Raw genomic sequence first — 13460 nt, forward strand, 5'->3', positions numbered from 1 at the left:
AAAGGGACAGAAAGAGCAGGAACAGTGTTTTTAATATGTTCATAGATTAACTGGATGACACAAGTTATAAAAAGGAATCAGACCAATGACTCAATGAAATACAGAGGGTTAGGCCTCCACTTCAGTACAACATGAAATACATCCTTTTTCCTACAATTATCTAGGGTTGGGGTTATCCCAGGCCATATGCAATGTATGATCCATCTGGTGAATCCATATGGAGATACGTTATTATTATAGCACATCCGTTTTGATTATTTAAACTGAGAGGCATATACACTCAGGCATCATGAAGGGTGCAGCTGATTCGATGTGGTTATGTTGTAGCTGTGCAGCAGGTGCCTGGGCTAGCCTGCTGCATCATTGGTGATTCAGCATTTCAGCCACTATCTTTGAAACAAAGTCAGGAAGACTGCATATAAGTTTTATAAAATCTGTAGTTTTAAAATTCCTATTTGCTCACCACTTACTAAGAAAACACAGACAAAGGACCAAGAGGGTAAAAAAAAAAGGGAATTTTGGCATTTGACCATCATGAGCATCCTGGGGGAAAAAAAGAATACTATCTGTGCAAATCTGTGGAGATACTGAACCCCTTCCGTTAATGTTTTACTTAACCTTTCCTTAATATTGCTGAGGAATCTCATCAGTCACCTCTGGTAAACCCTCATGCTTAATCAGTAAGGGAAATTACACAAAAGTGTCTTTGTTCTGTGTTGTGGAAATCCCTTTGAATGCCCTGTTCAGGAAATGAGTTAGAACAAAACGGGTGCATTCATTATTTTTTCAAGGTCTGATTGGGAGAGTATCCATTTTATACTGGAAAAGAAGCATATTTGGTGGTGGCATGACTGTGTGACCTTTTAGAGATGAGTTTTAAAGTTTTTATTTATCTAAGTTTAAGTGACACTAAGAATAGTTTTGTGCCAACTAGCAGCCAAGATGTAGGGTTTATCTGTGCGTCGTTAACAGATACCCAACATTGATCCACAGTGAGATTTAAAATGTCAAAACAATCTCTCAAAGAAGAGGAGCCTGACAAGTGCAGGCTTAAACCTCCCGTATTATTTTCTACTGACTGGAGATGTGGCAAACAGGCCTACACTGTCAGTGTAGAGTTTTAAAGGTAACATAAGGTAGTAGGGCACTATGAACTCTAACCAAGCTTGACTATTTACAGCTTTGTTGGTTTTAAAAAGGATTTTAAATTCTACTGTAAATTCTATAGGAAGCTGATGCTAACAAGCTAACCATTTTGTTCCCAGACATAAGGCTCTGCACATCTGATGTTACAGGTTCACTTTGACTAAGGAATCAGAATCAAGTGATTATGTCAATTTTAAGATCATTTTGAAATATGACAAATAAACAAGCAGCTTGTGCATCATCTCACCATGCTTGTTGATCTGGTCACATGAGTTAGAGGGTCAAGAGCCTCTCCTCTGGGACATGGATCCTTAACTTACTACACACTTTGACTACAGAGGGCAATAAACTCCACTTTGAGTGTAAGGTCCAAATGGAGGTATATAGGATAATACTGGTTTTAATTTCAAAGTTAATTATTTTAAAGCACCTGTGAGGACTTTTTTGTTTGCATGATTTCCGTTTGAAAAAAAAATAACAAAAAACAAAAAAACAGAAGGCCTACCTCCTAGCTCTTTGAGCGTTCCTAAACGTGTTAAAATCTTTTCTTTTTTTTTTCACACTCCATCCACACCTATTATAGACACCTGAGTTTATCCATATTATTTATTAAGGTATTCCCTACTGATGGGGACCAGTCTTCCATATAACATGAATAGTTTGATATCACACTGTTGAGAAACATGGAGCCTGGAATTGTGTCTTGGATGAAGAGAAACATATTATCTTGTCCACTTTCAGACCTTTGTTTTGTGGAGATCAAGCTTACCTCTTTTCCATCAGTCTCTCCACTGTTAAGTCAAACATCATGTGCCAAAAACACATGAAAAATCCTACGACAAGGGGGCCGTTTGTTGTGCAAGTGATGTATGTGCACAACTGGAAAACCGGGAGATGGCGACATGCCATCCCACAGATGAACACCGCAGCTGAAATCCATGAAGAAGAGAGAAAACCTCTGTACCCTGAACATTTCGAGGCAAGCCATCCCTCAGCACAGTCTTCCCCGGTCCTCCTGTCGTTTTTCTGCACCATGTCTTCCTCAGACCTTGGTCGGGCGCTCTGTATCATCACCGGGGCATCCAGAGGTTTCGGGCGGGCTGTAGCGGTGCAGCTGTCCCGGCTGGTGAAGCCGGGTTCGGTGCTCGTGCTGGCGGCCCGCTCCGGTGACGACCTGCGGGCTCTACAAGTGGAGCTGGCCGGGTCAGAGGCAGGCAGAGCCGGGGTGAGGACTGTGTGTGTGGAGACTGATCTGGGTCAAAAAGAAGGACCGGAGAGCGTCATAAAGGCTGCTGCTGAAGCTTCTCCTGAGGCTCTAGAGCACATTATACTGATCAACAACGCAGGTGAGAGGACAACCTGTTGATCTGAGACTGTGAATTAATCTGTAAGGAGGAAATAGGTCTAAAATCTACCAGGATTAGGCTGGAATAAAAAAAATTATATCTTGACGTGTAGTTTTAATAGGGGAGACCAGGGTTTGCAGTGACACCTGTTGCATTTTTTTGTGTCAATTTTCCTTGTTTTCTTTTTTGTCAGACAAGTTTGACTCAACCAGTTTGAAACTGATTGTATAGAAGTAAAAGCGTAAATTAACCTCTATGGCTGATTTATTTCATGGTCTCAAGTATTTCGAGTAATATTTCTTTTTTTTTTTTCTTGCTAGAGCTCTGAAGAAGTAAAGCCTGGATTATACTTCTGCATCAAAGACCAAACTGTGAATTCATATCTACCTAACCCAGTTATGGGATCAGCACATGTTAAGGGGTTGTCCGACTCAATGATTTTCTTGCAAGTTCTCACAAAACCCAAAGCAGCATTTGAAACAATTTCAACATATCTTGAAAACAACAACCACCCCAAACGTGATTTCATGTGTTTTTATTTTTAGTGAAGTTACTTGTTGATTCAGAGGGAAATCTTCTTGTTTAAAAAGTTTTTACACCTTTCCTCTTCTTCTTTTATAGCCTCTCTGGGTGACGTTTCCCGCTTCACCAAAGACTTCACCAACATGGCCGATGTGGACTCGTACCTGTCTTTTAACTTCAGCTCCTGCATCTGTCTCACTGCTGGCATCCTGCAGAAGTTTCCGCAGAGACCAGGTTTGAAGCGCACCATGGTGAACGTCTCCTCGCTGTGTGCTCTGCAGCCGTTCTCCTCCTGGGTGCTGTACTGCAGTGGGAAGGCTGCTCGACATATGATGTTCAAGGTGCTGGCACAAGAGGAGCCAGACCTCCGGGTGCTCAACTACTCTCCAGGTGAGAGACTTTTCTGGAGTAAAGTTGAGGAACTAAAGTGGTTTGAAAATCAGATGATTTAGCCAAGAAATCTCACTTTTCACATGCTGTTTTCCAACTTCAAATGTTCCTTTTTTTACTTAAACATACAGGTTGTCAGTGGGGAGAGTAAATCTAGTTAGAAATATTTATAAAAAATAAAAATGTTGACAATAAAGTCAAAATAATTTCAGAATAATTTTCAAAGTATTAAGATGTTTTATTTATTTACTTTTTGACAAAATAGCCTTGATTACAGGCTATATCCAACCCAAATAGATCTACTGTTTATATACAATTTCAGATGGTTAGCCTGCGTGTTATTTTTTAGGAACAGATCAGCCCGCAGCTGCAAAGATTTAATTGAGAAAAGTGGATCATCTTTTGAAGTTATACTTTAATGTAAATTATTTTCATTTCAAATGATGAACACCTTTTAACACCTAAGCACCACTGTGTCATAAATATCAGAATTCTGATTTTTTTGTGCAGAAAACTGAGTGTTGTGAAGACAGAAGTGTCTAACAAGCGGCTTGTGCTCTCCTCTGCAAATGTTAATCATCCTCAGCTAAATTTAGCTTCACAAATTGATTCTTCTACCTCATTTTAGAGCAGGAGGCTGACTTAAGTTTTGACATCCTATCTGGATTCAGCATTCATGTAAATTCCCCTAAGACTGTGGTCAAAATGTTTTTTAATTGAATTACATATTAATTCTCTTAAATCCAGGTTCATTTTAGCCTTATTCTCAAATTTTGTTTTATCCTATTTTTTTTACTGTGGCTCTAATCCTCTGCTGTAGATATTACAATAGTTCATAAATAACTTTCTGTGACAGTATGGAGCAGGAGAAGGGAGAAAAAAAATAAAGTTACTGTACAAGACTGGCTCTGCTAAGAAAATAGTTTTTTACAACCTGAGTGTTTTTGTAAGCAATTGTTTATCGATCAAACATCTTCATCTCATGCATGTATTGAGCTAAAACATACCTTTAGAACTAGATAGACAGTATTTAAGTCTGTGTTCATATTGTTACGTTTCCACTGATGTTAAATATAAATCGGGTTAATTTTGACTTCCCACAAAAGTCTTTCATTCATATCATAATTCAAGCTAAAAGAGAAAACTGGCTTTTGGTAATCCTTTTCCAGGGTCCTCTCTGCTCACAGATGTGTTGTTTTTCATTCCTGCCAATACTCTTTAATCTTCAAAGCCTGAATCTAATTCATCACGTTCATCTCGTCTCTCTTTGTTTGCAGGCCCACTGGACACAGCTATGCAGGAGGTGGCTCGGTCCAGCACGGGTGACTCTGGTCTCAGGAAGGCTTTCTCTGACATGTTCTCTGAGGGGAAGCTGCTCACCTGTGAGGAGTCCTGTGCTAAAATGATGAAGCTTCTGCTGGAGGACAAATACACGTCAGGAGATCAGATCGACGTCTATGATGTGTAGATTGTAGCACAGGGTCTGATTAGACAGGGCATCCATAAAGTATTCACACCACTTTAGTTTTTCTCACATATCATGTTACAGCCTCATTCCAAAATGGAAAAAAATGTTTTTATTCTTGATTGAGTGAAAAATGTTTCAGAAAAACTTTTCGAATGCCCTGTATGTGAGCCTTTATCTAAAGTCAGGCTGTGTTTCAGGGAGCTGTTACTCTTAATTGTCCGTCCTCATCTAAAAGTCTGATTTACATGATCATGTTGTGCTTTTATTTTGTTAATGGACTTGTTGTGTTCAGTCTGTGACGGATGAATCCAAAATGCAGTATATACAGTATATGCAGGATATACATGGATGTGCCTTACTTATGTTGCCAGTTAATTCTGTTAATGCACTGTTGTCTTTAGATCAACATTGATCTGTATTTAATCCTCTTTCAGTCCAGAATCTGAGCTTTCTAACGTGTGAGAAATATCGTGATCATGTCTGAGTTTCATTTCTTAATCTGAAGTATTGCTGATACATTCCTCACTGTATGACTTGAAAATGTGGTTTTACTCTTCTTGATGTGAGGACATTCCCTAATAGGTGCTAAGCTCAGGATTTATCTAAATCAGTTTGAGGTACTGAACAGTATAAAGCTTTGATTTTTTAATGCTGATTGTTTTTCTTCTCTCTCAGATAAGATGCCAAAGCCTGACAATCTTAGAAGAAATACAAACTATAGAAATGATTTCTAAACTAACAACCTGCAGCTATGAAGCTCCTTCATGTTTTTAACCAATGTTTTATGTATATTAACCATTTCATCCTTATAATTCAGTTTTAGTTCATAATAAAGTGCAAATAAACATCCATTGCAGTGAGTGCATTTTTTATGATGCATCGGTTCTTTTCAATTGTCTTCAAAAAGTGTCAAAAAAAATACTTAAAGTAGAATGGAAAATGGTTTGTTTTGGGGGACCAAGAATAAGAATGTTCTTTTTCATGGTTTTCATTGTGAAAAAAGGAAACTTGAGTGCAGTTTATAAACTTTTATTGCAATGGATCAAAAACTACAGAGTAAACTATGGAGGCCCTGAAGTAAAAACACGTCAAAAACATAAAAAAGACAGATATATGAAGTCTGTGGATTTGTGGATCTGGGTAAAAGGGAGCACCTCCACTGTACTGGACAGGAATTAGAGGTACAGGACTGCCTGTCATATAAACATGACTGACAGCTACAGCTGCCCCAGACCAAAATATCCCGCAGGAACCAACCCAAAGAAGGGGACGAGGTCCGCCACAGCCCCCTCAGACCCCATCTACCTCTGCTCCTCTCATCTCTCTCTGCTCACCCACGTCCCACCCTGGGGAGGTGGTTCAACGCCAAAGGGTGCACTTCTATTTTTAGCTTCTTCGGGGGTCGGTCAAGTGCTCCTGAATGTTTGTAAGGATTTCTCCCTGCACCTCTTTGAGTCTCTTGTCCCTCCCTCAGACGCTCGCTCCTCTCTCTGTGTCTCTGTGTTTTGTTTGGCCAGGACAATGACTGTGGGGAACATGGAGAGCGCTGAGCTGTTTGATGCCGGGAAGAAAGGTCGCGGCCTGAGAGCCACCAAGGATCTCAAACCAGGGGACGTGGTCTTTGCAGAGCCCAGTTTCTCTGCTGTGGTCTTCAACAAGTAAGTCATGTTTTTGTGTTTCCTTTAGATTTTATTGACACAGATTGTTTTTCCCACCTGAGGGGCTGCAGGTGTGTTGTGGACCACAGATTTTCTCTCCACTATGACCTCATTTGTGGAGGCCAGATTCTCATGACATCAGCAGCAAGAAAGCTGTCGAGGTGTCATGTAAGCTTGAGTGTGACGTCCTATAAGATTCCTCTCCACAAATTCCTGACAGCTTTCAAACTTTAAAATAATTTCTTGGGTAAAGAAAAACAAAAAAGACTGTTTTTGAGATTTAAATTATGCCTGGAAGGTCTGAATGCAAAGCCCCGCTCTCTTTGACTGATTGGTCGAGCCTTTAAGCTGTAGACATTGTTTGTATGTTGCATGCAACACATGTAAGTTTATTTTAACTGCATCATTTTGAGAAAGGGGGCTTTTAGGAAAGTGAAAGCTAAGGAGTTTTGGGGCAGTGTTGTTGCAGGTATTTGGTGCCTGGTACTAAATGCTGCTTGTCAGTGTTTAGTTTGTAGTCTGGGGACAGAAAGCAGACCTGTGAAGACCAAATTTTGCACATCACTTATGTACTTTAGCCCCAATCTCTTACAGTCTTTACTAAAGAGAAAAGTCAGGAAGTTTTTGTTAAGAGGTGATATTTAATGAGTAATTCTTGTAGCAACCTCAGCGTTATCTTATCGTAAAACCAGATCTACAGTTTGGGAGTTGCTCCTGTTGTTGGCTTCAGCCAGCAGCAATGAAACAGGCTGTAGTGAATGCGACATAGTTGATGCACAATCCACTCAAGCAATTTCCAATTCTGGTATTTATGAGCAAGTAAAAAAGAAAGGAAAAAGAGTCTTCTGATAAATCACAAAGAAAATAAAAAACACCATGTCTTATTTTTGGGCATCAGCTTGACAAATGAATTCATATTCAAATCAGTATTCTTGTGTTTTTAAAGGGTTTCCTGTTTTTTAAAGTCATTGTTGGGGGCTTTTTTTATTTGGAGAGGATGTAACTAGGGATGCACAATATTATCGGCACAATATCGGTATTGGCTGATAAAAGCTTAAAAACATGTTTATCGGTATCGGCAGATATGAAAATTTCTGCCGATATGCACAGTCGATAAGGTGCTATTCAGTTAGGATTATTATTATTTTCCATCTGAAAAATAAGCTCCTTAAATAAAATGTAGCACTTCATTTATTTGCACTGCAGAGCTCTGTGTCTGTCACCAGGTTGTTACAGTAGCTCTAAAATAATCAAATGCAACTTGGTTATGTTTAAAAATGCATTGTGCATTTAAAGTTCATGTGCTCTAAAGAAATTATTTTTCTGTTTTTCAATACTGAATGTCTTGAGTTTGAAAAAATAATACATTTCTTATTTATGGTAAAATCAAATGTTTTTTGTCTTGTTTTATGTGTGTTTCTTAAACAAATAAGACCGTCACAATAAGAGTAACATATGAATTCCATTATAGGAATAGATAGACTTAGCTTTCTTTACAGTGAAAAAAACAAACTTGTGATTATCGGTATCAGTATCGGCCAAAAGGGGTTTCGATATATCGACATATCGGATATCGTCAAAAATCCAATATCGTGCATCCCTAGATGTAACAGTAGACTGAGCAGAAAACCGATGAGGGGCGTGAGAAAAAGGCAGGAGCTTATTGGCCAAAAAATACATCTATGTATCATCAGTAGATTGATAGTTAGCACATACTGAGGGGATAAATCATGAAGTTTTATTTTAAAAGAGTGACAGCAGTGAACCAGTCGATAAAGTTTAAAACGATGTGGAAATAACAACAAAATAGGCAGAAGTGGCTGCAAATGATCGAATTACATCCTCTTTAAGTTTTTGTTTCTGTCCCTGACAAAGAAACCTATGGTGCATTTTTAATAAGAAATATCTTCTACATCACAAAACTCCACTGACCATACAGTAACACATCACTGCAGAACATGGGAGTTACTGTCCACCGCTGTGTCAGTCGACTGGTTTCTTTATGCCTTTGTGTATTTCACAAATGATCTGGCTGTCGCCTCCAGTTCTAAACAGCCACTTCTGTATTTTGTATATACAGCATTTCAGCCCCTGGTGGGTTATCTCCCAGTTACCACAGACTGTTTCAGAGCTAAAGCTAATACCAGAACACGCCTTTTTTTAACCCAGAGATGATGAAACATGTAGATGAATAAAAAGATAATGGCTTTGGTTCTAAAAGTATCATGAAAAAGTTTCCATGTGACCATCAAGGCAACATGGAAACGCATTTTCTCTGCAACTCATGTAGTGCAGACACTCTGACCTTAAGTGAAACTGTCGAGAGGATCTTTAATCAGAGTTCAGCTCGGTATGTTTGTGTTTGTGTCCAATGTGTCTGTTCTGGGGTCTGCTCTCTGTCCCTTTGGACTCTGCTGGAGGAACTGTGTAAACACACACACACACGCGCGCGCACGCACACACACACTGATGTCAGCTGAGAGCTTTTCTGTGTAGTTGGTTCCAAAGTCGTGATTGAGGATGTTAATAACGATAATCAATAACGGTGTTGTTGTTTTGAAAATGTTACTTTACTTTACTTTTTGGAAGCCTCCTGTTGGAGCACTTTTGATGTTGTTAATAAGTGCATGTTATCCTTTGGTCATCTGCTCCTGTTTGATGTCAGGTTTGTGTTATTCATACTTTTCATCTAAGCACAGATTCATTAACAAACAAAAAGACACTGTAGAGCTGTACAAGTCCTCCCAGTATTTTCTCATTCTCATAAAGTCGCATTTCACTATGACAATCACAAACTCAAAGATCAAAATCTTCACATGGTGTTAAAACATTGACAAAGTTTTTTTTGTTGTTGGTTGGTTGGTTTGTTTTAATGCAGCTGCCATTTTTCTCTTCCTTGTTTCTTTCAGTTTGGCCAATCAGGTGTGCCACAGCTGTTTCCGGCGTCAGGCCAACCTGCATCGCTGCGCTCAGTGTAAGTTTGCCCACTACTGCGACCGCACCTGTCAGACGGCATGCTGGGATGAACACAAACAAGAGTGTGGGGCCATCAGGAAGATTATCAATGCCCCGAGTGAGAGCGTGCGGTAAGAAACACTGAAGTATGCAGGAGACTTACAATACCAAGTCTAATTTATTCAGTGTGACAAGATTTGAAGGTGTTTAACTTGTCTCAACTACTGCTCTAAACTAGTCACCTATGTATGTTAGTGATTGTGTGGACCCATGGACCTGTGGTTGTATTATCAGGATCAGTATCCCTTTTAGTGTCTGAAAAAACAGTCTATCATGGTGAAGAAGTCACAGTAGTTACTGTGATGCCAAACATCATTCTGCCCTTTACATTTATAAAAGCCCTGAGTTTTTCATCGACACAGACACCATCTTGTTTTGCTATCACTCATTCTTCCACACTCTCTCTCTGTTTTCTCCAAAGTCTGGCTGCTCGGGTCCTGTGGCGTATCCACAAGCACACAGGTGTTGTGTCAGACAGTCAGCTGGTCTCTGTGGAGCAGCTGGAGGACCATGTGTCTGACCTGTCTGAAGAGGAGCTGAAGAAGATGAAGACGGACGTGCAGAACTTCCAGGAATACTGGTCCTACGGCAGGAAGAAGCACTCTGCAGATGAAATCTTACACATCTTTGGCATCGTAGGAATTGAGACATTTTGGATTCTTATTTAAACAAATTGAACCTCTCCTCCTCCTTCTCACCGTCACCCTCCTCTCTCCTCTCCTCTGTCTGCAGATAAAGTGTAATGGTTTCACCCTGAGCGATCAGAGAGGCCTGCAGGCTGTCGGTGTCGGCCTTTTCCCAAATCTTTGTCTGGTAAACCACGACTGTTGGCCAAACTGCACCGTCATCCTCAACAACGGCAAGTACGTTACCGTCCAAACATTATCTCTAATGTAATATACAGTGCAACAAACATGTAAAATTGGACATACACATCAATAGTGCAGTGTACATCACATATTGTGCTGTGAAAAACATCATTTTCTGTATTGTTTACATAAACTTCATGGAATTTGTACTTTACACTGTGGGACACACATCATGATGTTTGGGATACACATTGTTTTTGATGCTATCTACACTTTGTACAGGTATATTTTTACAGTGCAGTGTGCATTATACAATGTCTAGTGTACGTTATCAACCATGAACAGTAGAGTTCAGATTAATTAACATAAGTGCAATGTATGTACAGCATCTATCATGTAGGTGACACTTTTAACAATCAACATTTTCTTTTGTGTCTGTGATCATACTGTATACATTTTATAACAAGTGGTGCCATTGTTTTTGTGAATTTTGTCCTTAATATGAATTAACAGTACAACATACATTAAGCATTATCTTTTATGCAATATACAAAATATTCAACCATGTAATCTAAAGTTTGTTTAGTGCAACATACATAATAAAACGAGTAATGTGCATGACCTCTGTGCTATCTTCACTTTAGTGAGTGCAAACATTTTTTTTAATTTAACAAATTTTTACTTTGTTACTGGAGATACCTAGAGTTCGTTCATTTTGAGTGAATTAATTCAAAATACTGTACATGATTTAAAATCTAAAAAATGACCCCTGTCTTATTAAACTTTAGATTATCATATTTTTATGCTTTATTTCTAAGAAAGGCTGATGTAGGACTCTGATTCTGTTTTGCAGCCAGTCAGCTTTGAGTTCTGCGCTCCACTCTCAGAGGAGGTTTGTACACAGCTGTTCACACATCAGTATCTGTTATGATGGTTCAGTATTGAAGCACTCTGAGGACAAAGGTATAGTAGACTATGAACCATTAGATCCACACAAACTGCTCTCTCTCTTACCTCCCTGAAGGATTGAGCTGCGAGCCATGGAGAAAATCTCTGAAGGTCAGGAGCTGACCGTTAGCTACGTGGACTTCCTGAACCTGTCAGCCGACCGTCAGAAGAAGCTGAAGGAACATTTCCACTTTGAGTGCAGCTGTGAACACTGCAGCAAGCACATGAAGGACGACCTGATGGCGGCTACTGCAGAAAGCAAAGTCAGGAAGTGGAGGGTGTCTGATAGCAGTAAAAATTTTAAACTCTTATTCAGATATTAATGATGGTAACCCTGAGTATTCCTCATTGCTCACAGCCATCTGCTGATAAAGTGAAGGAGGTGACGGCCTTCAGTAAAGACTCTCTGGAGAAGATCGAGAGGGCCCGTGTGGACATGGATTACCACCAGGTAGAGCCCACTGCTTCAGTACTTTGTACTCATGTGTCTCCGTTATTGTCTCAGTGAATTCATCCCCTTTTCCCATCAGGTGGTAAAACTGTGTCATGAGTGTCTGGAGAAGCAGAAGGATGTTTTGGCTGACACCAACCTTTACAAACTGCGTGTGCTCAGCGTGCTCAGCGAGGTTCTTTCATACCAGCAGAAGTTCTCTGAGGCTGCAGGCTACGCTCACAGGATGGTGGGAGGGTATATGTGAGTGCATACAGTTTATTTTCAGCTTACCACCAGCATCCCTGAAGGTATGGGGGTTATTAGAGTCCAGGACATGGGGAACTTATATATCAAGGAGACCTAACTTATTTCAGCAAGACAAGGCCAAATCATTTGAAGCATAGCGAAACAAAAAAATAAAATAAAATCAAGGAGACCCTGAACTATTGAGCAGCTGAATCCTATTGGAGACAGGAAAAAACATTTCACTTTCTAAATTCCAGAAAGTAAATGATTTACTAAATAAATGTATAAATAAATAAACAAATAAATAGAGAGATAAATAAATAAATACATATTCAACCTGCACTCTTTGTATCTGCTACCCTCCTCCTGAACAGGAAGTTGTATCACCCCAACAACGCCCAGCTGGGTATGGCCATCATGAGAGCTGGTGTCACTCACTGGCACGCAGGGCAGATAGAGGAGGGTCACGCTCTGATCTGTAAGGCCTACGGGATCCTCATGGTCACACATGGACCGAACCACGCCATCGCTAAAGACCTGGAGGTATGTTACTGAAAACATCTGCAGTGTGTGATGACAGGATTCTTTATATTTGAGTGATTTAATATTTCTTTGTTCTGCGCTCAGTCGATGAGGACACAGACAGAGCTGGAGCTGAAGATGTTTAAGGAGAGTAAGGACGCGTACTACAGCATGAGGGATGCTGCTCTGAAGACCCCGGCAGCTGATGAGAAGGCCAAAGGAGTCTGAAGATTATAAAACCAAATAAAACTGCTCTGATGCTCTGATGCATGTCTGTTCATATAGAGGTGTTTACAGGATGTGTCTGAGGAGTCACTGCTCTGGGCACACATGACACAACATGGTGCATGTTCTGTAAATGTGAAATAAAAAGGGAGAATCAACACAACATGTGATCACTTTCCTTCAAACATACATGACAACCAGGAGTGTAGAAACTCTGCACTGTAAAAAGTCAGCTCTTGAAACAACAACAAAGGTAACTATTACTCCCAATAACTGCAAGAAATGTCACTGGGTGGGATTTAGTGAATAAAAAAAAAAATACTCACAGATTTTTGATTTTCGGATGATAGACTAATTCATTGTCTAATGCCAGCTCAGTTATCTTGGATCCTAATCTTGGCTGAATTAAACCTCCCGGAGAAGTATTACCTGGATGTGAAACAGACTGAAAAATGGACTGATACCTCTTCATGAACTGCCCAAGCAAACATGATGATTTGCATTAAGACTGGTGGTTTTAATAGATATTTCCATTGTCTCTAACCACAGCACAGAGTTTGGTGTCATGACAAAACGTACCATCCATTCTTTAACCCTCCCATCCAGGGATGGGTAGTGGAGTAGGGATGGGAATCGAAAACCTGTTCCTGTTGAGAATCGATAAGAAATGTTTCATCCCGTCAATATCGTTAGCCTTTGTGCTTAATGATTCCCTTATCAATACTTTACATT

General features: G+C 39.9%; 2 protein-coding genes across 2 annotated transcripts; both read left to right on the plus strand.

Moving 5' to 3' along the window:
• Nucleotides 1-2067: 2067 nt before the first annotated feature.
• spra (sepiapterin reductase a) lies at nucleotides 2068-5712 on the plus strand. Its single transcript, XM_074690434.1, has 3 exons — nucleotides 2068-2492; nucleotides 3114-3404; nucleotides 4682-5712. Exons 1-3 carry the CDS (start codon nucleotides 2180-2182, stop codon nucleotides 4870-4872), a joined length of 795 nt encoding a protein of 264 aa, XP_074546535.1. The 5' UTR covers nucleotides 2068-2179; the 3' UTR covers nucleotides 4873-5712.
• A 534-nt stretch (nucleotides 5713-6246) lies between these two features.
• smyd1a (SET and MYND domain containing 1a) lies at nucleotides 6247-12874 on the plus strand. The gene is made up of 10 exons (XM_074690697.1): nucleotides 6247-6530; nucleotides 9440-9616; nucleotides 9967-10180; nucleotides 10278-10408; nucleotides 11208-11246; nucleotides 11379-11565; nucleotides 11661-11753; nucleotides 11833-11996; nucleotides 12356-12524; nucleotides 12609-12874. The coding sequence occupies exons 1-10, from the start codon at nucleotides 6394-6396 to the stop codon at nucleotides 12729-12731; spliced, it is 1434 nt and encodes a 477-aa protein (XP_074546798.1). The 5' UTR covers nucleotides 6247-6393; the 3' UTR covers nucleotides 12732-12874.
• The last annotated feature ends 586 nt before the right edge of the window (nucleotides 12875-13460 follow it).

The sequence above is a fragment of the Halichoeres trimaculatus genome, unplaced genomic scaffold (genome assembly GCF_033239565.1).
Source record: "Halichoeres trimaculatus isolate MK-OKI-2021-1 unplaced genomic scaffold, fHalTri1.1 fHalTri1_scaffold_16, whole genome shotgun sequence".
Taxonomy (NCBI): Eukaryota; Metazoa; Chordata; class Actinopteri; order Labriformes; family Labridae; genus Halichoeres; species Halichoeres trimaculatus.